This window comes from Aplidium turbinatum, chromosome 4 (genome assembly GCF_918807975.1).
Source record: "Aplidium turbinatum chromosome 4, kaAplTurb1.1, whole genome shotgun sequence".
NCBI lineage: Eukaryota > Metazoa > Chordata > Ascidiacea > Aplousobranchia > Polyclinidae > Aplidium > Aplidium turbinatum.
The window spans coordinates 1,462,216-1,488,521 of NC_137475.1; the positions used below are offsets into that span (position 1 = coordinate 1,462,216).

At 39.5% G+C, this 26,306-nt stretch overlaps 2 protein-coding genes across 2 annotated transcripts; both read left to right on the forward strand.

Moving 5' to 3' along the window:
* The first annotated feature begins 15,646 nt into the window (after nucleotides 1-15,646).
* LOC145768114 (trafficking protein particle complex subunit 2-like protein) lies at nucleotides 15,647-16,137 on the forward strand. The gene has a single exon (XM_082579586.1). It carries the CDS (start codon nucleotides 15,662-15,664, stop codon nucleotides 16,115-16,117), a length of 456 nt encoding a protein of 151 aa, XP_082435712.1. The 5' UTR covers nucleotides 15,647-15,661; the 3' UTR covers nucleotides 16,118-16,137.
* A 48-nt stretch (nucleotides 16,138-16,185) lies between these two features.
* Nucleotides 16,186-25,144, forward strand: LOC145768113 (uncharacterized). The gene is made up of 12 exons (XM_082579585.1): nucleotides 16,186-18,145; nucleotides 19,436-19,555; nucleotides 19,733-19,851; nucleotides 20,240-20,398; nucleotides 20,717-20,799; nucleotides 21,390-21,637; nucleotides 21,781-21,994; nucleotides 22,223-22,319; nucleotides 22,463-22,596; nucleotides 23,335-23,453; nucleotides 23,852-23,901; nucleotides 24,089-25,144. Exons 1-12 carry the CDS (start codon nucleotides 16,186-16,188, stop codon nucleotides 24,242-24,244), a joined length of 3,459 nt encoding a protein of 1,152 aa, XP_082435711.1. The 3' UTR covers nucleotides 24,245-25,144.
* Nucleotides 25,145-26,306: the final 1,162 nt, after the last annotated feature.

Here is a 26,306-nt window from a genome sequence, read left to right on the forward strand (position 1 = left end):
CTTGAAGGATTAGAGATTAAATGCTTTGAAACGGCATTTTGAAAAGAAAGCAAAGTAGATGTAACATGTAGTGACCCGTGATGAATTCATTGTTTTCAACCTTGTGCAAAATGTTTTTCTCCTATAATATTTACGTTCCTTAAAAACTCACGTGTAGTGAACAAAGAGAATTGATAAATCGTTTTCACCCAATAATCCACCGCAGCTTTCACCAATGATTTAGTTCAATAGCGATTGACGGCTTTCAATTTTCTCCGTTTTAGCAAAACCAGTGGCGTAGCTAGGGAATGTGCCGCCAGGGGCGGATTCAGATTTTGCCGCCCCTTCAAGAAAAAGCATGTGAAAATGAAATGCGTTTTTTTTATCAGCACTGCAATACGCAACGTGCTATTTTCAATTTGTGGTGCAAAGTCAGACGAACGTACCATTATCAGTAGCGTAGCCAGGAATTGTGAAAGGGAGAGGTTTTGACTGCCGGCGGGCGAAGCCCGACGACGTACTCGCCGAAGACGACACTCATCGGCGGGGGGTCTGGGGGATCTCCCCCAAAAAAATTTGAAAAATTGCTGTGAATTCGGTGCATTCTGAGAGCATTTTCAACAAAAATGTGGGTATGAATATTCCTGTAAAATGGTGCTGTCCGGTGGCATAGCAAAAGAATAAGATCATGTTTTCTTCGGCATTTTTCGAAAATAAAGCTGAAGTCTTAATGTTTTCTTGTTGCTAATTGATTGATGATTGATTGATTGATTGATTGAATTTTTATCCTCGGACTGGGAAAGCTTCTTGCAGAGCTTAATCCTGGCAGTTTCGCATACTTGTAGAGGCTTTGAATCACTGACGCAGGCCCGGTCACCGAGATTGACAGAGTGAAGTTTCCGATTGTTGAAGTCTTGTTGCCGGGGAACTATTCCATCCACTAGGTGCCGCTGAATGGAGAGCAGTCCTCAACGTGCGTTGCTCAAGCGCACACCCCGAGAGTCCTGACTGAGATATTTGAATGTTTGGTATTGGAAAAACTAGCTCTTTTAATGCAGTTTCGTTTAAAATTTGGCAAACTTTTTTTTAGAGACATAGGTTAATTGCTTTTTTTTGCGAGATTATTAGGGTAGACTGGGGTAAAAAGCCCACCCGGGGTAAAAAGCCTACCTTAAATTTCTCCTTACAGAGTTGTGTAAATAAATAAATACTGCCACCATGTGTATGACTGCATTGTGGGTAATCATTAAACGCGTGCTAAAGGAAGCTGAATTGACGCAAGAAAAGTGTAGACCAAAATGTTTGGTTTTGCTTGATTTCTTATAAAAATTTAAATCAGGAAATGAAGTACTGCTCTTCTCAGAAAGAAGAACGCACCTTGATATTTTGTTACGGAGTAGTCAGTTGCTAATTCTAGGGATAGCTAACGATAGTTTTATCCAAGTTTTTAAGCAAGTATAAAAACTTTGAAAATTTAAAGCATATGCCATTGGGGTAAAAAGCCTACCATGGAGAATATGCCATTGGGGTAAAACGCCTATGGTAGGCTTTTTACCCCTTAATTGGGTGGAACATAGATGAGACTGGCATATCGAATGTTTATAAGCCAACCAAACTAATTGCGACGAAAAGATCAAGAGGAGTGGGGATAATAACGAGTGGAGAAAGAGAAAGAACTGTCACAGTCATTTGTGCAACTAATGCAGCTGGCTCTTACATACCACCCATGTTCATATTTCCGCGAAAGCGCATGGCAGATTCTTTTGTGAATAACAAACCTCCTGGAGCAATTGGACATTGCACTAAGAGTGGATGGGCTTTCGAAGACAGCTTCATGACATGGTTGAATCACTTTGTGCAATTGCTAAACCATCAAAAGAAGACACATTATTATTCTGGATGGACATCATAGCCATAAAACGCTTAAAGCTGTAACGTTTCCATAAGAAAATGGCATTGATATGGTTATCCCACCACCACACTGTACACACAAAATGTAGCCATTACACAGAAAAGCAGCTAAGTGAAGGGTTCCAGGAAAAACAGCACAGTGATGGGTCTCTGATAAACCAGCAAAGTGATGGATCCTTGACAAAGCAGCAAATTGACGGTTCTCGGTCTCAGGGAAACCAACAAAGTGACGAGTCCTCCGAAAAGCAGCAAATTGATGAGTCTCAAGAAAAGCAGCCAAGTGATGGGTCCTTGACAAAGCAGCCAAGTGAAGGGTTTCAGGAAAAGCAGAAAAGTGATAAGTCCTTGGAAAGACAGCAAAATGAAGGGTTCTTGGAAAGCCAACACGGTAGGCCTACTGATTCAACCTTTCATCATAATATGCCGTCAACTTCATCAACTGATTCTATGAGAGAAGACATTGTAAGAGCAAAACGTGTTCTTTTTAAGCTGGGCCCACCCACGCATGCCACATCGAGTGCGAAGCCCAAACGAAAACGTAGCCTACATCAGAGCAAGCACAATTAATCACATCTTCTCCTTACAAAAAGATGTTACAGGAAAAGAAACTTGCTACTAGCAAACTTTCAAGAAACCAAAAGAAGACTGTTTTCAAGAATAGGGCAGCTAAAGGGAAGCAAAAGAGAATTAAGAAAACGTTGTTGCTGATGATTTAGATCATGAGAGATGACCTTGCATGGTAGCCTATATGGGAAGCCGTTTTCTAACAGTAGGCCAGGAGAAAAGTGGATGCAATGCAGCACGTGTAAGCATTGGGCACGTGAAGAATGCACCTCTGGTGAACGTGTTTATGTCTGCCAAAACTGAAGCTCAGATGATGAATTCTAGTTCAACAACATTTTTTAAATTTATTGTAGGCTACATAGCATATTATGTGGACATACAGTGCTGATGTTTGTTAGATTAAGTATCTTTTCAGTACAAATAACTTTCTGCAAAATGTTTAGATATGTCGAATTCTGAATGCATTTAAATCATAAAGATATCAGTATAAAATATTTTCTTGTTTTTTTAGCCTGGAAATAATGAATCATGAGCTCTAAAATTTGCAAATGTTAGGTTTTGGTAGGGAGCATAATGTCAACATTGTTACTGTATATTAAATTTACTTAAACTGGCAACGTCACAACAAACTATTTCTCTGTTTGAGATCATTTCTGGCTCTTAAAGCTTGGTGGGGTAAAACGCCTACCCCATAAATTTTTTGCCCCAACACAGGGGTAAAACGCCCCTTTCAATATTTTTTAATTTTGTCATATTTTGTGCTTCGTTCAAAAATTTCATCTTTGCTTTCATGGGCAATTTGTTTAGTTGCATTGTGCCTTTATGTTAAGGTGGTGAATGATTCAGTAAATAGTGAAGGTGAAGATTGGTACGTGTTTTTGCTTAAGGGGGGCTTCTTACCCCAGTCTACCCTACAGTTTTATTATTTATCACAATTTTCTCTTTAGTTGATCCAAAAAACGACCTTCTTCCGGTAAGTCACTAACTTTTATGTTTTAAAGTTAACCCGAAGTTTAAAAAATGTAACGTCATAGACAGGAACGGATTTAGGGGGGGGGGCAGAGGGGGCACTTGCTCCAGGCCCCCCGACTTTTGAAGGGTCCCCCTATGTGGAAAAAAATGTGATTTTGTGTTATTTTATTCCTTTTGACCTTTAAAGTTTCTGCAAAATGCTGTGCAGTACTGGACTGATGCCACTGTAGACGTAGAGATGGCTTTTACGCGCCGTGGGCGCGAAAAATTTTTTTGCACGGGGGCCCCCGATCTAAAAGTGCCCCGGGCCCTCCATCAGCTAAATCCGGCCCTGGTCATAGACGTCATACATCTTAATGAGTGTCAGACAAAAAGCTTTGAGACAAAGAAGTTACTTTATTTCTGATATATTCAAGTTTTGTATAACGAATCACTGGAATCGGGTATAGGCTATAAAAGGTTAGTGCAATTTTTCACAGCTGTAGATATTGCGGTGTTTCCATCGACTGCACGAGTTAGCTGCATACCATGGATACTGAACAGTTGTAGAGCGGTCACACCCTGCTATATGAAATGTCATTCGAATTATAAAGCATATGACACACAAGTTCTTACTCATTTTAAAAGATAAAGCACCAGAATTGCTTTAACATGTCGAATTAGTAGAATCATGCTTACAGCTAACAGTAACAGCTATGAAGAATTCATCAACACAAGCAATAAGAATGCAAAAAATCATTGATACTGATGAAACTAAAGGGAAAAAGGAAGTCGACGAACCTTTTCTCACATCTTGTTAATGACATTCTCAACAGTTGGGACCAATTTTCTATACAGATTAAGCAAAGCTAAACCATTTAATCGGTTTTCAGAGGTTGAATTTCTTAAATAAGTTTAAGTCTTCGAAGAGCAGAAAAAGATCTTTCATTGGTGCAAGTGGTAGGCTAACTGGAAGAGTAGCCAGAATGCGGAGTAAAATATTAATGTTTGGAAACGTTGACTGCGGGCAAAATGGCAATGCACTTACAGAAGTTTTTGGCAAGCTGGTTTGGGAAGAATTGAAAAGACATCGATACCACATATACGCAGTTCAGATATAATAGCAAGGGCGTTTATACACGGCAGATCTGCTTCGTAAAATTCAAAGAGTGATTCAGTTTTCTCCATTTAGTTTTTCTCAAAAGGGGGGGGGGGTTGAACCCCCAACCCTTCCCCCCCTTGGCTACGCCACTGACCACTATAAGTTAGTAATATACTGAATGCAAAAGCACAAAAACTGCTGCAGAATAACAATAATCAATTTGTAACCTTTTCCAAGGCTACCCAAGTTTGAAGAGCATGTTTCCGCCTCTGCTTAATAAAGGCTAGTAGGAATTTTGTAACGTATTAAAAACATAACGGCAGAAAAATTCATGAAAATTTGAAACGTTTTTAGATGTTTAAGATGTTTTGAACGTTGCCATTCTGTTTGCTTTTATTTTTCGTGTACTTTTGCATTATCAAAAAAAAAACGTCATGTCTGAAAGTGCCGCCCCCTAGACGTGCTGCCCGGGGCGGACCGCCCCCCCGCCCCCCCTAGCTACGCCACTGAGCAAAACATTACATTATGACGTCAATTTGGTGATTTCATCAACAATAATTTCAGCCAATCATCAATCAATTTTTTTATTTTTCCTCATTAACGCGTCCGGGACGAAATAGATACTAACTACAAAAATCGATATACTGTAGACCTACCAGCACCAGACTGTGCTACCAGCACGTTAATTGAAAGGTTGGAAAGCAAAACCTTGAAAGGTTTAAAACGTGCCTGAATAGAAAATCATGTAACTTAGTAAGTTGTAGGCCTATGTCTGTAGTTAGCACGGCCACAAACCCAAAAAACAAATAGCAAAAAATAAAACAAAAACAGAGAGAAGCACACGTGTAGTAATGAATGACAGCCTAATGAAAAGTGTTGTGGATTGAATTTGCCAGTTCCAATATTGATGTGGATGAGCAGTCATAATAATAATAATAGGATGGAGAAAGAAAACCGGACATGAAATAAACCTAGCCTCAGGCAAAAGACAGTGTCGATGTCGCCCAGGAGAGCAGGTGTTGAGCTCTTTTTATGGTCAGACTGCACATCACACAGTAGCATACGACGATTGAGGTTTGAGATCCAGTTTAAGTTAATGTTTCTTGTCCAGGTGGGTGACGGAATGGATGAGCTGGTAGATGATGATGTCATGATGGTGTTGATGAAGCAACTGTAACGTCTTGATCTCCTGTTACAGCAATAGGCTAGTCGTTGTTTTTTTTTGTTTTTTTGTCTGTTTTTTATGTAATTTTTTTGTGTAATAGGCAATAAACTTATGATATATTAATACGTTTGTAAAAAACATAACAAATACCAGTTTAATGAAACGATCAAGTGGAAACAGCCAGTGCTAAACACATTCTCACGCAGTAACACGGCATTGTGCAATATGATGTAGACAGCATAGTTAGCCCTTCAGTTGGACGCCAATGAACGGGCAGATTTCGAGTTTCGCATCCGGTAGTGTCAAGATATCCCTGGTTTGGTTTTTGAATATTTATCCTTGGACTGACAAAGCCTTGATAGGTTATTCCTGGTAGTTTCGCATACTTTTAGAGGCTCTTGACGCAGGGCCGGTTAGCGAGATTGGCAGAGCGAAGTTTTCCGATTGTGGAAATGTTCTTGCCAGGGAATTATTCCATCCATTAGGTGCCGCTGAATGGATAACAGTCCTGAAATGCGTTGCTCAAGCGCACACTCCGAGGTCGAACCAGTGAAGGGTGATTTTGAGCTGGGCGCGTAAGCACTGAGCTAACGGGGCATCCCTGGGTTTGGGGTGTCATCATCTACTTGAAGAAGATTATTTTTTACAAGCAAAACAATTGCAATTCTGGTAATATTTGTGATTCCAATTAATAATATTCTTGATCATATGGTTGTTTGGTTTTGAATTTTTATCTTCGGAATCACAACACCTTTGAAAGATCATTCCTGGTAGTCTCGCATACTTGTAGAGGTTTTAAACCACATGCAGGGCAGATTACCAAGATTGGCAGCGTGAATTTTTCGGTTGTTGTTGAAATGTTGCCTGTGAATTATTCCATTCATTAGGTGCCACTAAATAAAGAGCAGTCCTAAAATGAGTTGCTCAAGTGCACACTCCTGTAATCTTAATTGATATTCCAAGTTCGCTAATAAATCATCCATATTTGCATCAGACTGCAACTTTATGCTTATTTTTAATTTTATTTAGAGTTTATAACAACGCAATGTAGGGTATTAGATTTTTAAGAGAAGTAGGCTATAGTCAGAACACCCTGAGAACAGAAAAAAAACGCTTTTGGCGTAACTATATGCTTCGATGGCACAGAGATAACGAAATGAGTTTCAAAAAAATTGTTTATTAGTGAGTTCTAATTGCAGAATTTAGAATTGCAAGTTTTAGAATATACTTTTGTGGTTCTGATAAGTATAGCCTAACTTAAAACTAATGTGTATTTTATACGTAAATGTTTAATGTTTTGCTAAGTTGTTTTTATCAATCACTTTTAACATTGAATGCGCTACTACTGTACTTTAATTAAGCTACTGTAAAAAAACAAACAATTTATCACCAAATGGTCAATTCGGCTAACAAACTTCACAAAGCAAATAAAAAACATCTTGTAACTTTTTGCCACGATCATCAAAATTGCAGAGAGAATTCAGGTAACGATTTTTGAAGATTGGCAACAAAGTGTTTTTGAATATTTTTGTTTCGAACAGCCCTACTTTTGTTCTTGTTTTTACTGGCAACGATTGGGAGTTTTTTAAAACCATTTTTTTAAGTAGCATTTCAGTAGGAAATTTCAAATATATCTGGCAACGCTGGCTATCCAGCACAACATAAATCAAAATTGCCAATTCCACAGACCGACCGCGGCATCGGCTTTCCCTAAGAATTGAGCCAGTTATGTTTTGCAGTCGCCGGAAAATTTCACCAGGCATTGGTTGGTTGATTTCGTTTCATTTCAACGAAAAATTTTACAAAATGAACGTCATGTTTAACTGAAAATTTTGTTTTTTGACTTTAATTTGAGCAACCTTTCAAGTTTGATGCTACGGTATTTTTCAAAAAAGTAAAAATTGAATTGTTGCCACTGACGAATGATTAAGTTTTTTGTGCCACTTTTTATTGGCAATTGGATATTTGAAAAAAGATCTGTCAACATTGCAGCACAAGCTTCAGAGGTGCGCGGACTGCGGAGCCTAGACTTTTAGGATTCTGATCTGATCATCTTTTTGAGATCCACATCTGATTCGGATCTGGCAATTTCTAGATATCTTAAATCCGGATCCGAAACAGAGTTGAAGTAGTTTTATGTAAGAAATTTCACAATAAAAGTATTTCACCACACGATAGATTCACACTTTTTGTAAAAGTACCGTAATTTACAAAATGGATTCATTAAATTCAGTAGGCCTAGCTTACTAGCCTACCTAGTTCGTACCCTGAACAGTTTGTACCCTCAGTTCGTACCCTGAAAAAATTGAAAGGAAAAATTAAAAAAAGCTGAAGTCGCTGATTGCAGTTTCCGCAAACATTTTAAAATTTTCCCCTGAAAAGATCGAGAAAAAAAATAGAACAAAGCCGAAGTCGCTGATCAAAGTTTCCGTTTTTCTGCAGTTTCCGCAAACATTTTAAAATTTCCGGTAATGATCCTAAGAGTTTGCCGAAGTTGCTGATCGCAGTTTCCGCAAACATTTTAAAAGGGTTAGGATTAGGAAAAGATTGAGAAGAAAAAATTAAAAATAGCCCAAGTCGTTGATCAGAGTTTCCGCAAACAAACAAACTGAAAAGATTGAGAGAAAAAATAGAACAAAGCCGAAGGCATTGACCGCAGTTTCCGCAAACATTTTAAAAGGGTTAGGGTTAGGATTTAGGAAAAGATCAAGAGAAAAAATTAAAAAAAAGTTGAAGTCGCTGATTGCAGTTTCCGCAAACAAACTGAAAAGATTGAGAAAAAAAAAATACAGCAAAGCCTAAATCGCTGATCGCAGTTTCCGTTTTTCCGCAGTTTCCGCAAACATTTAAAAATTTCCAGCCCAACTCAACCAACAATAATAAAAGTTCCATGGGCTCCCTCTCAGATTTTGCTCAAAATTGCACCAAATGTACCTCTATGGGAGCAATGAAAAATCCCCAAGTTTCAGATGAAAATTCCATGCAGCTTAGATTTTATGGTCGTTTAAACTTTAAGGGCCTCATTCCTTTTTCGTAACAGTGGACCGCATTCATTTTCAATGGTTTTTGAAGGCACATATCTTCATTTCTATGCATGCAATATGCCTGAAAATTGGTATTATGGGTATTTCTGGGCTGCTCTTTCAGAATCTGCTGTCATAATTGGACTAGGATGTGTTGATAAAAAGTTACAGGCATCTCAAAACTGGATTTTTGTTGGTCAAAATGTAAATTTTTCACATTTTGACCATCAGCTGTGAGTCCCCCTCTTGGCCAACATCACCAAATTTGTGTATTTTAGGCAATAAGCATTGTGTAAAAGCAATAGAAGCAAAATGTCTTGATACAAACAGTAAATAATGGTTTTGGAGGCTACTGAAAATGGTCACCACTTAAAATAATGTAAATATGTAAAAATGAAGAAAATCTAAGAGGTGGTGGTGTAAAATTTCTTCAAAATTTGTTGAATTATAATGGAATGACTCTCCTATATTACTCAGCTATTGAAAAGAAGCAGTTTTCCTGTACTCGGCCTGTACATTTTTAGGGTCAAAAATGTACAGGCCGAGTACAGGAAAACTGCTTCTTTTCAATAGCTGAGTAATATAGGAAGGAGTTGAGTTGAGATGTTCTAATTTATATCAGGCATAGCCAAGACATGTATCTTTAAGTGGTGAAAGTTTCATCGCTCTGGGGTACCATCTACGTGGTAATCTACCCCCCGGAAAAGGGGGCTCGAGAGGTATTTTTTAAGTGGTGACCATTTTCAGTCGCCTCTAAAACCATTATTTCCTGTTTGTATCTAGACATTTTGCTTCTATTGCTTCTACACAATGCTTATTGCCTAAAATACACAAATTTGGTGATGTTGGCCAAGAGGGAGACTCACAGCTGATGGTCAAAATGTGAAAAATTTACATTTTGACCAACAAAAATCCAGTTTTGAGATGCCTGTAACTTTTTATCAACACACCCTAGTCCAATTATGACAGCAGATTCTGAAAGAGCAGCCCAGAAATACCCATAATACCAATTTTCAGGCATATTGCATGCATAGAAATGAAGATATGTGCCTTCAAAAACCATTGAAAATGAATGCGGTGGTCCACTGTTACGAAAAAGGGATAAGGCCCTTAAAGTTTAAACGGCCATAAAATCTAAGCTGCATGGAATTTTCATCTGAAACTTGGGGATTTTTCATTGCTCCCATAGAGGTACATTTGGTGCAATTTTGAGCAAAATCTGAGAGGGTACCCATAGAAGCACTGGTTGAGTTGGGCTGGAATGACCCAGATCGCAATTTCCGCAAACATTTTAAAAGGGTTAAGGTTGACATCGGTGTTTTCGCAAACATTTTAAAATTTCCAATAAGGATCCTGAGAGTTTTTGTTTGTTTGCGGAAACTGCGATCAGCGACTGAGGCTTTGTGCTATTTTTTCTCTCGATCTTTTCAGAGGGAAAATTTTAAAATGTTTGCGGAAACTGCGATCAGCGACTTCGGCTTTTTTTAATTTTTTCTCTCGATCTTTTCAAGGTACAACCTGTTCAGGGTACAAACTAGGTTGCATCCGTTAAAAAGTTCTTGTGGACTGAAAAAGCTTCAAGATCAAGCAGGGCTGGTTCGACTCTCGGGGTGTGCGCTTGAGCAACGTTTGGGTAATTGGACCTGTGTCAGTAATTCAAAGCCTCTGCAAGTATGCAAAACTGTCAGGATTAGCTCTGCAAGAAGCTTTCCCAGTCCGAGGATAAAGATTCAATCAACCTTATGGTCGTCAATATGTCACCCTGTCAAGTGTCAATATGGGAACTTGTGCGCTGTGCCAGTGTAGACCACAGCCTAATTACTGTTCCTAATTGTACACTAGGGTGCGTCATGTGCCCCCAAAAATTTAAAAAATGATCGAAAACAAAATTATTTTTTTTTGTTGGTGAGGCTTGACTAAAAAAGCAAAATTACAAAATTTCAAAGAATTTGGTCAAGGTTTAGGTGCTCCACATCCCAATCGCCCGTATCCCCTTGTTAGCTTATGGGGAAAGACCCCCAAAATTCTCAAATCGGATGTAACTTTGGAACTGCTGTTGCTAGGAACATGAGTTTGGTATCAAATGATGCAGAGTTGTAATGTTTTTATCTGCTCTAAGAGGACTTTTTGCCTTAATTTCACTAGAAAAAAAGTTATGACAAAAAACGTATATTTGACAATGTTATGGACAAAAACGGTAGCGCAAGCACAAAGTAATGGGTAAATGCACATGCTGTACTGCATATCCTGGTCACAGATGACTTGGATACTTTTGCTTATTGCATTTGTAATAAATATACAGCATAGTATGCATAATATACAGCACACATGGCATAGAGAATACAAGGGTTAATCAAGAGGATGTTGGAAGTGGTCTAACGGTACAGTAGTGTGATGGTAATACAATATAGTGCTCATTAGGGTGGTCCTTATTTTTTGACTTTTGAAATTTTTAGGTCTCACCCTCCCAAAAGGTTCCATTTTGGATAAAAACACCCTGTGTGAAATATTTTTGAAAAATATTAATGTTTAGAGGTTCCTCAAGGCCCTAGAAATTTCCCCATACACTATGTATAGGGGGTGTGATGCGGTATGAAATAAACTTTTTGAAACCCCTCTAAACAACTTTGTGCAGACATGAAAACACCTGAAAGCACTCTTAATCACAGTATTTTAACAGCAATCACAAGACACAATTGTTCCACTCTAAGACACAAATTTGTATTGCTTAATTCTCAAAAGACATAATTGTTCCACTCTACGACATAAAGGTGTAATTGTGTATTGCACAATTCTCACAAAACACAGTTGTATTATTAGAAGACACAATAGCAGGCCTCGAAATGCATGGTGGACCGTAGGAGTACATAGCTCAAGAGAATTATGAAGATTCTTCCACTGATGAAGAAGCTGCAGCGGGCGTTAAAGATATCAAGGATGACCTTATTCAGTTCATTCATGTAGTATTGGCCAAGGAAAAGCAACCTCGAGATGATTATCGTGAACTAATGGAAATCTTATTGCTTTTTCTTGGAGATACTACACTGGGGCAAGCTAATTTTAAAGCACCTGGTGCAAGCCATCATGCACGGTGGATGATGAAAATGATATACACCTTTAAGGTGTGGTTATTTCGGAGTCAGTTTCACCTGACGGGCCGTGAGCAAACGGTCTCTATGACCTATGTGTGTTTTTTACACGTATCTATATCAAGGCGTGGATAACAGCTCCCTTGGCTATAAAAGCTCCCAACAATGATTTGTCCTTATATAAAGAATTGGAAGCTTATAAAACTGTTAACAAAGGTATCTCAGAAGCAACAACTGAAAAGATGGGTGGTGATCTGTGGTATCTTTCGGAAGAGCTTGTTGCCCTTTCTCTGTTTGATGATGATGTTGCAGCAAACATCAAAGAAGAAATAGTGGAAGTGATGAGAATTGGAAAAGAAAATTTGGAAGCACCCAATAAAAGAGTCACCATGACACTAAACAGCTTAAAAACTAAGACACTATCTTCATTTGCCAGTACAAACACAAAGTTGTTGTTCAAAAAATTAAGCCTTCCAGATTCTTTTCTCCATCTTTCTGCGTCAGAGTGGGAAGAAAACAGTGCTTATCAGACTGCTCGAGAACTATGTAAATCTCTAGCTGTGACCAATGATCATGCAGAAAGAGCTATGGCACTTATCCAAAACTTTTCTGGGCGACTCACTAAAGATGAGAAACAGTTGCAGTACCTTCTTCAAGTAGTTTCACAACATTAAAAATACATTTCTGAACCACTTAAAAAGGCTTTGATGTGACATTTTACCATTTTTGAGGCGTTGACCATTATAACCATTAACCAATGACTATTAATTTGCATTTAGCAAGTTTGTTTTAACAGGACCGCAATATCGCATGAATCCCAATTTTTCTAAGTTACACATCCAATATATATATATTCAGCGTGTATTGTTATTTGTATTGCAACTAAAGGCTCACTTATAGCTATTGCTTTACACTGTTTGCTGCGCAATAGTTCGAAGCAATTAAATTTGCTTCATCACTTTCAAACATGTGAACATTATTATATCTTTTTTTTTTATTAATAATATTTATCATCAAGATCACAAAAAAGAACTTTTGTCTTCGGTATACCAAACTGGGTTATTATTTATGCCATGCTGATGAAAACAAGCCATAACACTTGTGCATTTCAAATCCGCATGGCAAAACCAAGCTTACAGAGGTATGACATACATGCATAAAAACGTGAAATTTTCAGAGGCCTCGAGGAACCTCTAAACGTTAATATTTTTCAAAAAATTTTTCACACAGGGTTTTTTGTGGTAAATGGAACCTTTTTGGGGGGTGAGACTTGAAAAATTATAAAAAAAAATTTTTAGCCTCAAATAAGGACCGCCCTAGTGCTCATGTCATGTACACACACAGCTGCATGACCTGGGGGTTACTAACTGGACTGTTCAAAGTGTAGGTGCATAAAACATATAGTGTAATTGGTAGACGTAGTCAAGAAAATACCAGCACACAGATTGATATACTCCATACTGCTGCATGTGCTAGACTACCGGTACTACATTGAGACTTTAGCAATCAGCACAAAAAGGTGAACATGTCAATCTAGTGGGTTAACCCTAGTGGGAATTGCTTCTTGCTGTTGAATTCTTTCATGAATTGACAAGATCGTACCTGATGAATCAGCCCAGGTCATCCCTTCTTTCAAAACCTACAGCATATAAGCTTGCTTCAGACACAAGATTGACGTGACGCTCCACTGCTTGGTTGTGGCAAGGATAATCCAGCCGCAGAGGTTCGTCGATGACGTTGTCAATCTGTTAGCGATCTCATGATAGGTGGCTCAGACTTATGAACTGTGCCAAGCTTCACAAGTTGGTGGTATGATTTTGTTTTAGTATTAAGCTGTGGCACAAGAAATCTGCATATTGCAGGTGGCACCGCTGGTGAAATTTCCTTTCTCAGCTTTCGATTTTCATCTTTTGCTTTTTGTGAGGAGCCAACATGATTCTTGCTTTGCTTTTCCTGTGCTTGTGAACCTAAGGAATAGATTTGTTGGACTGCTGCTCTTCTAACTTGGCAGCCTTCATCGCCTAGCATACCAACAATGACATTTTCAGATTGAGCGAATAATGCATTGCGTTCCAAAACCTTCTTGGAAATCTCTTTTACTTCTTGCTGTGGCCTGTGGGAAGATTTTTTTGCAACATGTTGAAGAAGTTTTTTAACCCATCAGATAATGAATTGTGGTGTTTTATTTCAAACCAAGATGGGAAGCAAACCTTGATGCACTATGCAGTACTCAGACAAGTTCATGAAACTTTTGGAAGGGTTGATTACATGAGTTGTAAGTAGCCTATAAGCAAGTGTTAGCCACCTTGAATGACATAATTCCCCGACTGACAAAAACTGCAAGTCTTCATCAACATTCAACATGCCCAATTGCCCAAGCGCAATGCAGGCATAATCCATATATTACACTGGTCTACAAAAAAAGATTTTTTTTCGCAGCATGAACTTTGAAGACTGATTTAGAGTAATTTTAGGGTGCTGAATCCGAATCTGACCTCAGATTTATCCTATCATGTCAGTTTGTGAGATATGATAACAACAAATTGTTACTTTTGTCAAAAGTAGAAGATTTGGCGTTGCGTTTACCACCAACATATGCAGTGCTATAGCGAAAGGTTAGCGTTAGACAGGCCACAACAGCCTTTAAGTAAGGTTACTGGCTAAGCATTGCCATAGGCCTGCTAAAAATTTTGTAGTTTCATGCAAAACATTGATGGGGAGGGGTTCAGTTCTACTTTTAGCCTCCCTTTTAGCTTGCTATTACTGCCTTGTTAATAATGTTGCTTAGAAAGCAAATTGGTATCAAAATTATAGTTGGTCACTTGGTGAGTGTATTCCAGCTACTTATGCACCACATGGCCTGGATTTCTGGATATAGCACAATGTGTATGTGCAATAAACGCAACGTCAAATCTTCCACTTTTGACAAAAGTAACAATTTGTTGTTATCATATCTCACAAACCTGACGTGATAGGATAAATCTGAGGTCAGATTCGGATTCAGCACCCTAAAATTACTCTAAATCAGTTTTCAAAGTCCATAGAGCAAAACACGTGTTGTTATGTTAAAACAAGGTATTATATATATTTATGGACTATAGGGTCAAATTCCTGTATTTTTAACTGCAATGTGGAGGACCTAAACATTAATATTTTTTGCTGAAACTTCATATTTTTGCTATTTCAGTGAAACCTCACCATTGAAAAAAAATAATACAAAAAATATGAAAATTGGGGCACATGACGCACCCTATTGTACACGATTAATACAGCCTAGTCTAACTATTCCATGTGGGCTAAAAAAACCTCATGGCTATCAATTGACAATTGTGCAAACTTTCCTTAGGGTCATAGCTTACTTACCATGACCGATTGTACAATGTACAATTGTACATGTACCATACATACCGTACAAGGTTAACCCTAAAAGGTTTGCAAGGTTGCAGCCAAACACCCAAAGTGCAGCTGCGAATCACCACACAATTACACCGCCCATGTTTTCATGGCCATAAGATCACAGATCGTATGTGATCACTGCTTAAGCAATTATTATTATCACAATGTTTATCAGCACAGTTTAAAAGTTTTGCTGGTGCAATTACATAAAGCTACTGAAACTCTCATGGTAATAGGAGAACAAATAAATGCAAATTTAGATGCCAAAGATTTTAAAGTGTCGATTTCAACACCTTTGTCATTGTAGTGGTGACTTAAACTATACAGACAGAAATTTGCACAAGCTATCAGAATTTTCATGTTGAAACAACAAGTAGTCTACAGCAGATTGAAAGTAATATTGTTTCGGTGTTTTGAGTGCTTAATTGTAGAGATATAATAAGTTTTTTTATTCATATTTAGAAAGTTGCTAAGACGTGTTATGGCTGTGTGTGTTGCAGTTATTGCTAAAGAAAATTATCCTTTGTATATTCGTTGTGCTCCAAACGTTGAAGAAGAAACAAAGTTTCATTTTACTGTTCACACATCACTGGATGTTATTGAAGATAAAATTGCAAGTGTTGGAAAAACTTCAACTGCAGCAACACCTGATATACGTGAATCCTATTTAGGACAGCTCTACCCAGCAGAAGACTACAGGGTTTATGGTTACGTAACAAACACAAAGGTGAAGTTTGTTATCGTTGTTGAAGCATCAAACACGCAACTTCGTGACAACGAAGTTCGTAGCATGTTTCGTCGCATGCACAACGCTTACACAGAAGTCGTATGCAATCCATTCTACTCACCAGGCCAAGAAATCACTTCTAAATCATTTGAAAAAGTTGTTGATTCAATCATTGTTCCTGAAAGAAAACGAGAAAACCAATTCGTATAGTTACCTTTACCTTCAAAACCAATAAAAGTTTGTGATATAATCAGCTGCACAGTTGGAATTGTAACATAATGTTGAGAGTTCTGATGAATCTTAAGCTATCAAAAAGTTTTTTTGTTTGGAGAAAAGCAAGCCAGCCACTTTTCACATGCTTAGACACTTTACATGCCAGAAATTTCCCATTGCTTTTCAATTCTATACTTCGTGGAAATTTAGTCAAGTATGCAAGTATCCTTCTTGTGAAAGAAAATTGTCAACGTATGACCGACTCAAGTGACAAAAAGCAATGGCAAAGACATAACAGAAAGCAAGCACGTTTGCCTGTCCTGTTCACTGCTTGTATGATTACGTCTGCAAGCTGTTTTTGGGATGAAAAAGACAAAAGCTTAGGAAAAAACGAAAGAATGAAATTTGGTAATTCTTTACTCAGTGTAGTTTGTGATCAAGATTTAAATGAAACAAAACTGTTGCTAAAGTTGTCAAAGTCATGGGATGAGCCTTCCAAGATGGCTGTTTTAAATGTTCGCCACACTTTGGGATGGACTCCCTTAATGGTTGCCTCAATTTCTGGGCACAGTGCATTGGTGAAAGAATTGTTGGAGGCCGGTGCTGATCCAAACCTTGGGGACTTGTATAATTTGCGCACGACTAGAAATATGACACGCATGAGTGCACACATGTTACGCGAGGATGAGTTTAGTAGACGACTCAATCCAGCTGCCGACTTCCGTGGTTTTACAGCTTTACATTATGCCGTTGTGTCAGATTCAGTTGATGCTGTTGATATGTTGCTAAAGCATGGTGCGGACTTGCTGAATAAAAATCACTTAGGTCATTCAGCTGACGAGTATTGCAGAAGTGAGAATGTAGAAATGGCAAAATTGTTGAAACATGCACGAACTGATGCTCTGAGTAAAAAATCAGCAGCAGAAGCAAGAGAGAGAGCTTTGTACCCTCTAGAGCAGAGGTTGAAAGAACACATCATTGGTCAAGAGGGAGCTATAGCAACTGTTTCATCGGCTATTAGAAGGAAACAGAACGGCTGGTATGATGAAGATCATCCTCTTGTTTTCCTGTTTCTTGGTTCTTCAGGTATTGGAAAAACTGAACTAGCAAAGCAAGTTGCACACTATCTGCACAAGGATAATAAGAAAGGATTTGTTAGGTTGGACATGTCTGAATATCAAGAGAAACATGAAGTGGCCAAGTTGATTGGCTCGCCGCCAGGTTACATTGGTCACGACCAAGGGGGACAGTTGACTAAGCAACTGCGTGCTCAGCCAGATGCTGTAGTTTTATTTGATGAAGTAGACAAAGCCCATCCAGATGTACTCACTGTTCTGCTGCAATTATTTGATGAAGGAAGACTGACAGACGGGCAAGGAAAGACCATAGAGTGCAAAGATGCTGTCTTTGTTATGACTTCAAATCTTGCTGCGGATGAAATAGCTGAATACGGTGCTGGCTTGCGGCATGAAGCCAAAGAAACTCTGAAGAAAAAGTTGGCCATGCAAACAAACAATGAAAAGACTGAAGACTTTGGGCCTGAGGTTGCAGTTGTGTCTCGTCAGTTTAAGGAGAGAGTTGTTCGACCAATTTTGAAGCAACATTTTGGACGTGATGAGTTCTTAGGTAGAATCAACGAATTTGTATACTTTTTACCATTTTCAGAAGATGAGCTTTTTCTTCTTGTTGAACGTGAAATGTTGATGTGGAAACATCACGCCAAGCATCGACATGGTATCAACCTCACATGGAAGTCGCCAGAAGTTGCCACAATATTAGCAGATGGCTATGACATTCATTATGGAGCCCGGTCAATTAAATACGAGGTAGATCGACGAGTTGTGGCACTTCTTGCTGTAGCACATGAACGTGGTTTGTTGAAAAGAGATTGTTCTGTCACAGTGACTAACTCGACTCCAGTAAACAGTGCTCAGTCATCATTGATGAATTGCACCCTAAAGTTGGAGATTTCATCCAAAGATGCAAATATAACTTTAGATGAACGAGACATGTATGGTACTTCAAGTCCGAAAACAGTTTCTGATACGACGTCCGCAGTTGGCTTTTCCCATCACTAACCAGTTTTATGAAATTACTAATTGTGAATTGTAGCTTGCTTGTGTATCGTATTCTCTAATTGTAAGCTACACTAATTGTCATCTCTGTTATAGATCACAACTTTTTCTTTGACGGTTTTACTGTGAAATTACCAACTTTGCCACCATCTTGGAAAATACAAATAAAGTAGCCAGATAGTGAAACGTTATTTTCAGTGTATGAGTTTTGGCTTATAAAGTTCACAGTGTGTGGTCAATGTCGTTTAACTGAAGTATTGAAGTGTTCTTTGTGGTGTCTGGAAATTTGCTTACAATTGTTTGCATCATAGCAACAAAGAGAAGCAGTTTTACCTGGCTATCAGCACAACTCGCCACTTGTTACATGAATTATATGCATTTTACTACAGTGCTAGCATTGTGTCACATACAATGGGAGTGTGGTATATATGATCTACAACTCTACATAAACAGCTTTTGTCTTCAAGAAATATGCTAAATATGATAACATTTGTTTTTAGATGAATAAACTGCTGTGATGTTATTTGAATAATGTCTTGATATCTGAATTTATAGAATGCTCTTATAGTATTATCTGTCCAGACACGCCTGGTTTTGGTGAAACATGGTTAAGGTTATGTACTTTTCCATGACCACCTTGCATCATGCCCCTGCTTCATGTGTTTGTTTATTTATTCTAATGCAGGATACGTTTTAAGTGATATGAGCCAACTCGCTTAAAAATGGAAATCCCAAGTAAAAATGTAGTGGCGTCCCTCAATGAGACACATAGAGTTGAATGCTCTCTATGTGGTTCTGATCAATGCAACTCAATTTTTTCTGGAGATGTTTCAAAAGTTGGCCTTGATCGCTTAGTTTGTTGTGAAGACGTGAAAGTGTTTTCCGAAACTTCCATTTTCGCTGCTAACATTTCACCGTATCAATTGCGCATTGTGGTGTCGAGGGAATGAAAAAATGCATGAACGTTTTTTTAATGTCAATAATTTTCCTATTCCATAACGTTGGCCATCGTAACCGCACGGAAGTTCGTATGACATGCACCAACATGTTGGAGGCTGTGTGATGTACATCCCGGTTTTGATGATTCTTGCATCCACTGATTGAAATGACTAATACGTATTGGTGGTTCAACATGATTTTTGTGTAAAGAATCACGCATTTGTATGAAAATCTGATGTAATTGTTTTAAACAAGGTACCCATAGCAGGGTTGTTGGTAATTTTCACGATGTCTGACGGAGAGGAAGTGGAAGTGAAAAAGGGGATCCAGTATGGAAGTTTGGAAGGGAAAGTCGGGGAGTCTGGAGAAGATTCCATCAAGAAAGGAATGGAAGCTGGAAACATTAACATAACAGATCATAGTAAGTCTCACTGTCACAAAATATTAGCTATATACATATAAAAGATTTATTTTGGAGACGAGTACGCTGTGCAGTCAATGTTGAAATCGTGTTTCCTTGTTCAGAATTTTATCGGTAGTGTTTTGATTTTTGTGTATTCTTCTTTACTTCTCCATCACCATTTGTGTTCCTCCTCAGAAGCGGTTATGGAGATGTCCGTCCAGGATCGAATCCTCCAGCGGCAAACCGAGATACTCGCCGAGTTTGAACGCAAGAAAAAACTCCGACAGATCCACGTCACTACTGATGACGACGAGGTGGGAATTATGACGAAAGCGATGGATATCGCTCAGTGACGTACTTACAGTAGTGTACGCGTTTGTGTATATGTACGGCATACGTGCTCACCAAGAGGTGGTCGCTCTCCAGGCGATGCAGTGGAGAAAATGCGCTGGTAGCCGAAGTATCCACCACGGCACAGATGGGAGACTTCAAACTACATCCACCATTCCGTTGTAACAAAACTTATCGAAGTTGTTACCTTTCCACAGTGTTATGTTTACTGAGGTATTGGTAGAGTATGGATGGTTACATACACGGTTCACCTTTTTACTTGTAGTAATGAAGCCAAGTTTTCCGCTCTTGATTGCGGAAGAACATACGTGTGTATTTTTGCATCATAACTGAAGGCGCAATCTTTCACAGGTGAAGACGTTGCTCCGGGAAAGAGGGCTCCCGATCACATTGTTCGGTGAGGGTCCGGCCGATAGGAGAGAGAGGTTGAGGGAGTCGATCGCGGAGGTTGGACCCATCAAGTCTAAGCAGGAAGAGATCCTTCAGCAGAGGAAGAAGGAGGCTGAAGAAGTGAATATGACTTTACTATACAGACGTGGTTAAACGTCATTTCGCAGTTAGCCATAAACCAATCCGCAATTATTGAAATTTGACATTGTCACTGTCGAAACGTATAAAGGAAGTCATAATAAATCACGATGAAGGATAAAGATTGGCATAGCAATGTTTTGTTGGAAAACAGCTAATTTCAGCTTGTATTGAGCAAAACTGCACCAAACATGGAAGTTGAATCCCCATTGTATGGACCTTGAGTTGTGAGCGACAAACAATAAAACGACCCCGGTGTAAAGAATCGAGAACTTTATTTACAAATTACCCCTCTCACAGCTGACAAAGACCACCTGGTACCACGAAGGTTCCGATCAGCTGAAAGCGGCAAGAATGTGGCTGGCCAACTATTCCCTTTCCAGGTTTGTCGTTTGTCAGAATGTTTGATGGAAAACATATTTTCTGGCAAACATTTTGTGTGCAGACTTTGTTTTGGTTGTAAAAATCTTTATGCTCTGAGAAAGTTTCTTTGGAGGCTTGTTCCTTGCGGTTTTGATTGTAGTTGTGTCTCTTTAGTTCAACCGAATCAAGTTGCTGCAAGCGCAAAAGGATTAACGTTTCAATTCTGATTTCATTGTGCTTGCTTGAAACAAGAGGATGCCAAACACCACAGTATCAATTTCAAATATTGATGTTGCTTGTGCTCAATAACAAAGTACAAATTAGGTGGCTGCATAATTGCCACGAAAGTGTGAAAACATAGTTGATTTAGTTTTAGTGATAATTTGTATTCTTGCACAGTTTGGATTGTCCTCGCTGATTGTAATGTATTTTTTTACCATCAGAAAACAAATGAATAAAACGTGGTGTAAGTCCTAAGTTGTCTTCTTTAATCAAGTTCATTATTTTCTTTGACTCGACTTTAACAAGGGTAAACTTTCTTCATCTGATACTAAGCACAGCAGTTGACGATGGGACGTAATGTTTCAAGTTGTTTCACCTTATTTTCCAGGGCTAAAGAAAGGCTTCGTCAGGCCCGCGAGGACATGAAGTCGAGCGAATCACAAAAGAATTCTCGTTTACAACAAACTCACCGCCGTATGCAAGCAGTATCGAGCTACTGCAGCCAAATTGGTCATTCCAGGCCGATATCCTGCTGCGAGTTCAGTCCGGATGGTAAGATGCTTGCCACCGCATCCTGGAGTGGCATGTGCAAGCTGTGGTCGATTCCGGACTGCGAGGAGATAAGAAGTCTGAGAGGTGAATTTTGTTGCCATGACATGCTAGGATCGAAATGTCTCAAAATAAAGCGAAGATGTGAAAATATATTTCCGTCTTCTATCAGAGCTGAAACTTCATCCAAACCACGAGCTGATTTCGTGAAATATTCTTTTTTTTTTCAGGTCACAAGATCAACGTGGGTTGCGTGACCTTTCACCCCCATGCCACCATCTCCCTCCAAGCGACGGCTGCCTGCATGGCATCGTGCTCGGCAGACGGCGCTGTCAAGCTATGGAACCTGGTCAACGATGAACCTGTGGCCGACATAGACGGTCACGAGATGAGGGTTGCCAGAGTGGCCTACCATCCATCCGGGCGCTTTCTGGCAACTACCTGGTACGAGGCGGTTTGTAGCCTAGCCTACGCCATGTTGATTGCACGTCATCGGTGACTGGCATACACGTCACTGCATTAGCTTGAATGTACGCGCGAAGGTCGGTTGTTTGATTGTGACGGTGATGCAAGCTTTAGCGGATGCTCTGTGGCACTGAGTTGCCTCGCTGTTGAATAGACCCATGCAGCTCCCATTGTGGTCGTTTCTTCATCTTATTGTTCATGTTGCAGTTATGATCACTCCTGGAGGTTGTGGGATCTGGAACAGGAAGAAGAAATCCTCCACCAAGAAGGACACAGCAAAGGCGTCCACGACATATCCTTCCAGGTGGGATTGTGACGCAACAATACCGATTACAGAGTTACCGCGAAGTCAGTGACCTGTTTCCTGATTTGGTTGTGAACTCCACAACTATGTGACTTTTATCCTGAAGATGAATAGGATGGATGTTGAAGATGTTATTTATCCAGGTGGACGGATCATTGGCGTTGACAGGAGGATTGGATGCGTACGGAAGAGTATGGGATCTCCGGACTGGAAGATGCATCTTCTTCTTGGAGGGACATCTCAAGGAGATCTACAGCGTTTGCTTCTCCCCCAATGGGTTGGTCACGTGATCAGTTATCCTCCAGTAGGGAGAATCGTTCTCACGTCATGCGACCAGGAGATCTTAATGCAAAAATAAAATTACGTCACATGTTGACCGGATGCTGTTCAGTTGCTTTAAAAATTTCAATGGAAATGATATAAATGTCAAATCGTCGCTTAATGACTTTAGTTGGCGCAGTGGTCCCCGTTTATTGAGCCCAAAACGGTTCAAGTTGATATCCCGGTACTCTTGTGCAACAACAACTGACTGTTGGGTGGTTGTCCCAAATTGTTTTTATATTCTGTAGCTCATGCTTGATATAGTTGAGAAGGTTAATTGTTAAATTATATTTATAAAAGTATTGAACAGCGATTATTGAAATTATTTGTTTGTTTATTTTTATCCTGCATTGCGGAAAATCGGACTTGAGCGCTATGCATCGGTGTACGCCTTCCGACGTACATCTGACCCACGCTGCAGCCGACTGCAATGTCTGTTTCCGGTTGTCTACTCTACTTATGACTTAAATTTGGTACTACCCATTACTCGAAATCGATCACTGGGTAGAGGCAATTATCGTAAAGTTTCTTCCCCAGAGAAACAACAGCAAGTGCGGGTGGCTGGAGTCGAACGTGCAGGCTATCGACTGCGAGCCCAACGCGCTATAACCACTCGGCCACTGCTGCCGACATGTTTTTTTCATCTATGTTGAAGCGAGTTATGACGTCATAACCGAGCTGTGTTGATTGACAGGCACGAGATGGCGACAGGAAGCGCCGATAACTCGGTCAAGATATGGGACTTGCGCAAAGTCTCCTGCGTTTACACCATACCCGCCCATACGAACCTCATATCGAAGATTTGCTATCAAAGTGAGTTGGCGCCTTTCACAGTGTTGATGGTTGAATTTCGTCAACCATCTTCCAAGTTCATCAAAGGCTCACAAAGAATTTGGTTATCTCAAAAATGGCCAAGCATTAATATTGTAATGATGTTTTGCACTTTAAGCGCTTATCAAATTCTTTATGAACTATATCTTATCAGAAAGTGCTGGATTTTAGAATTTTTCTGTCTTAACCGCTCAAGTTGCGTTTGTGAATGGATGACACGACTCATCAGACGAATGAGTTCTGCCAATGTTTTAAAGATAGTTTACAATTTGGCAACACTTGCGAATCAAAGGACAAACTTAACAGTGGTTGCATTGCAACCCCTCCAGGCGACCGGTTGTGCCATCGAATCTAACAATAGATCCAATTGTTTCTTGCAGAATGCCGAGGAGATTACCTCGTTACGGCGTCGTATGATGGGACTGCTAAGGTGAGATGGCAGCTAACAGTCGATTCAGTAAATGGCAGCACTGCTCGACGGCACAATTTTGCGTTTATCAAATCACTCTTATCGTGACATCACAGTACAAAACTAGATCATAAGATGTCTATCTACACAACTTGGTTGGTTTTGAATCTTTATCCTCGTTTTTTTTTTAACAAATAGCTTATTCCAGATCTGGGGCCTCCCCGCCTACGTCCCCCTCAAGTCACTGGCCGGTCACGAGGGGAAGGTGATGGGGGCGGACCTTTCCCCTGATGGGGAATTCATAGCTACCTGCTCTTTCGATAGAACGTTTAAGCTTTGGACCAAAGATACAGATCTCATATGATGATCAATCCCGAGCGCCATCTACCGACAGTAGTGGAGTCAACGTTTACGACGCAAGGAGACATGTTGCAAACATTACTTCCACCTCTGCCGTTACCGATTATTCTCACGCTCAGAAAGAATCATCACATTCGAGCGGACTCTCATGAGAAACATGATATTCTTCACCTTGTTCGGAGCTGTACGTAGATCATGCTAACCTGGTTCTGTACAAGTCGTTAAGATGCAAAGACGTGGTTTCTTTTCATTTTGCGTCAATAGTCGTCAACCAATAGTCGCAAGCTACATCTGGATGGTCCAAACTTTGTCTTGAATTTGTATCGAACGGTTCCACTAATAAATCACAACTTTCGTGAATCTTAAACAGCGAAAGGAATTGAACACGAAGTCTTTCGATGTAGACTACTTAGCGCATGCTTGCCTAGATGTGACGAACTTAGAGCAGTGATTTTCAACTTTTTTGTCTTGGCAGCCTTCTTTTGGTACCCTCAAAGCGGTCGCGGCCCATAAAAAATTATCTGAATTTCTAGTATATCGCGTCTCCTAACGGAAACAAATGTTTCATAGTCTCGAGGCGGCAAACTTAAAAATAAATTTTCTGAACTAGCAACGCACTTATGACGATAGATAACATTAAAGAAGTTATGTTAAGGGCTACTGTGTCTGTTGGCAAACAGGATCAATACCACAAACAGATAACTTGCAAGTCAATATAAGTCTATGACTATATAAGTCAATTTAATTGGATTGAATAGAATCTTCCATCTGTTTGTGGTATTGTAAAAATTACTTTTCTCCCAAAGCGATAGCCTGTTAAGTTAAATATTTTTTTTGACAATAAAATTTTTGCCATCTTTACAAATAATGTCTCCTATTTTTCATTTGTAGGCTAATCAATATTTTGTTGACCGCAGTCATGACAAAATTGCTGACTAACCTTTGTATTTTTGAATTAAACATTAATCAATTACGTAACTGCTGACTCAAAAGAGTTGAACATAGGCCTACTGTGCATAGCCTTAAAAAAAAGATTTAATTGAATTTTGCTTTATTTAGAAAGCCGAACCTTTTTGTGCGACATCTTTGGACATTCTAAACGGTGCGCCAGGGCGTCGCAACGCACAGTTTGAGAATCACTGTATGAATATTGAATACCGGTACACATGTGAAGTACAACCGATTTTTAAAAGCTGTAATTAATCTATCATTCTAAAAATTTGGAAACTTTCACGGAGCCCAGGTTGAGAACTCAGAGCAACAATTCTCAACTGTTTGCCTCTAGCCCAGTTGGTTAAACTATTGATGAAGTGTGAACGAAGCGTCAAGATCAAGCTGCACTGGTTCGACTTGCGGGTGTGTGCTTGAGCAATGCGCCTGGACTGCCTTTTGAATAATGTTATGGTTTTCTTATTGTCGCTTTACAACAGATGAGATATTTAGCGACAGGACTCATTTGTGATGTCATTACAACACGACTTATTCCCACTGCGTTATGCAAGAATGCAATCAGTACCGTTTTTTGAACTCTTCGGTTTGCCCGTCCCGAAAGCGATGATCATTAAGCTGGCCTGAAGTCAAAGCACCGCGCATGATTTTTAAGTCTTGACTAAGCAATCGCGCACGTCAGGTCCAGTTAGCTGAAACAACTTCACATTTTGCTTATGGCAGGATGGCTTTCATTGCCAGTACAGTACCGTACGCCTTTAGTGGAAAGTTGTCAACTGCTCAAGACGCATGGTAGTGGAAAAGGCCTGCACGAGTTAAAACTAGGCTACTTCCTTTGCCAAGGCTCGAAGGCTTCACGCGAATGCTTCATTACACTTGGCACGAAGTGGCAGCTATTGTGAATACCGAAACGTAACAATCGTGCAACGTCTTCGTAGCTTCCCAAGACATCGAAAGGAAGGTCACGGTTGACGCAACAACCGCGGTTGAATAAAACTCGACATAGTTACCTTCTGCTGAATGTGAATCATCATGTTTTCCCTTTTTTTGTATTAAGTAGGCCTATGTGACTCGGACCAGAAGTTTGTAAGCAATTTCAGCAATGTTGCGGTTGTGCA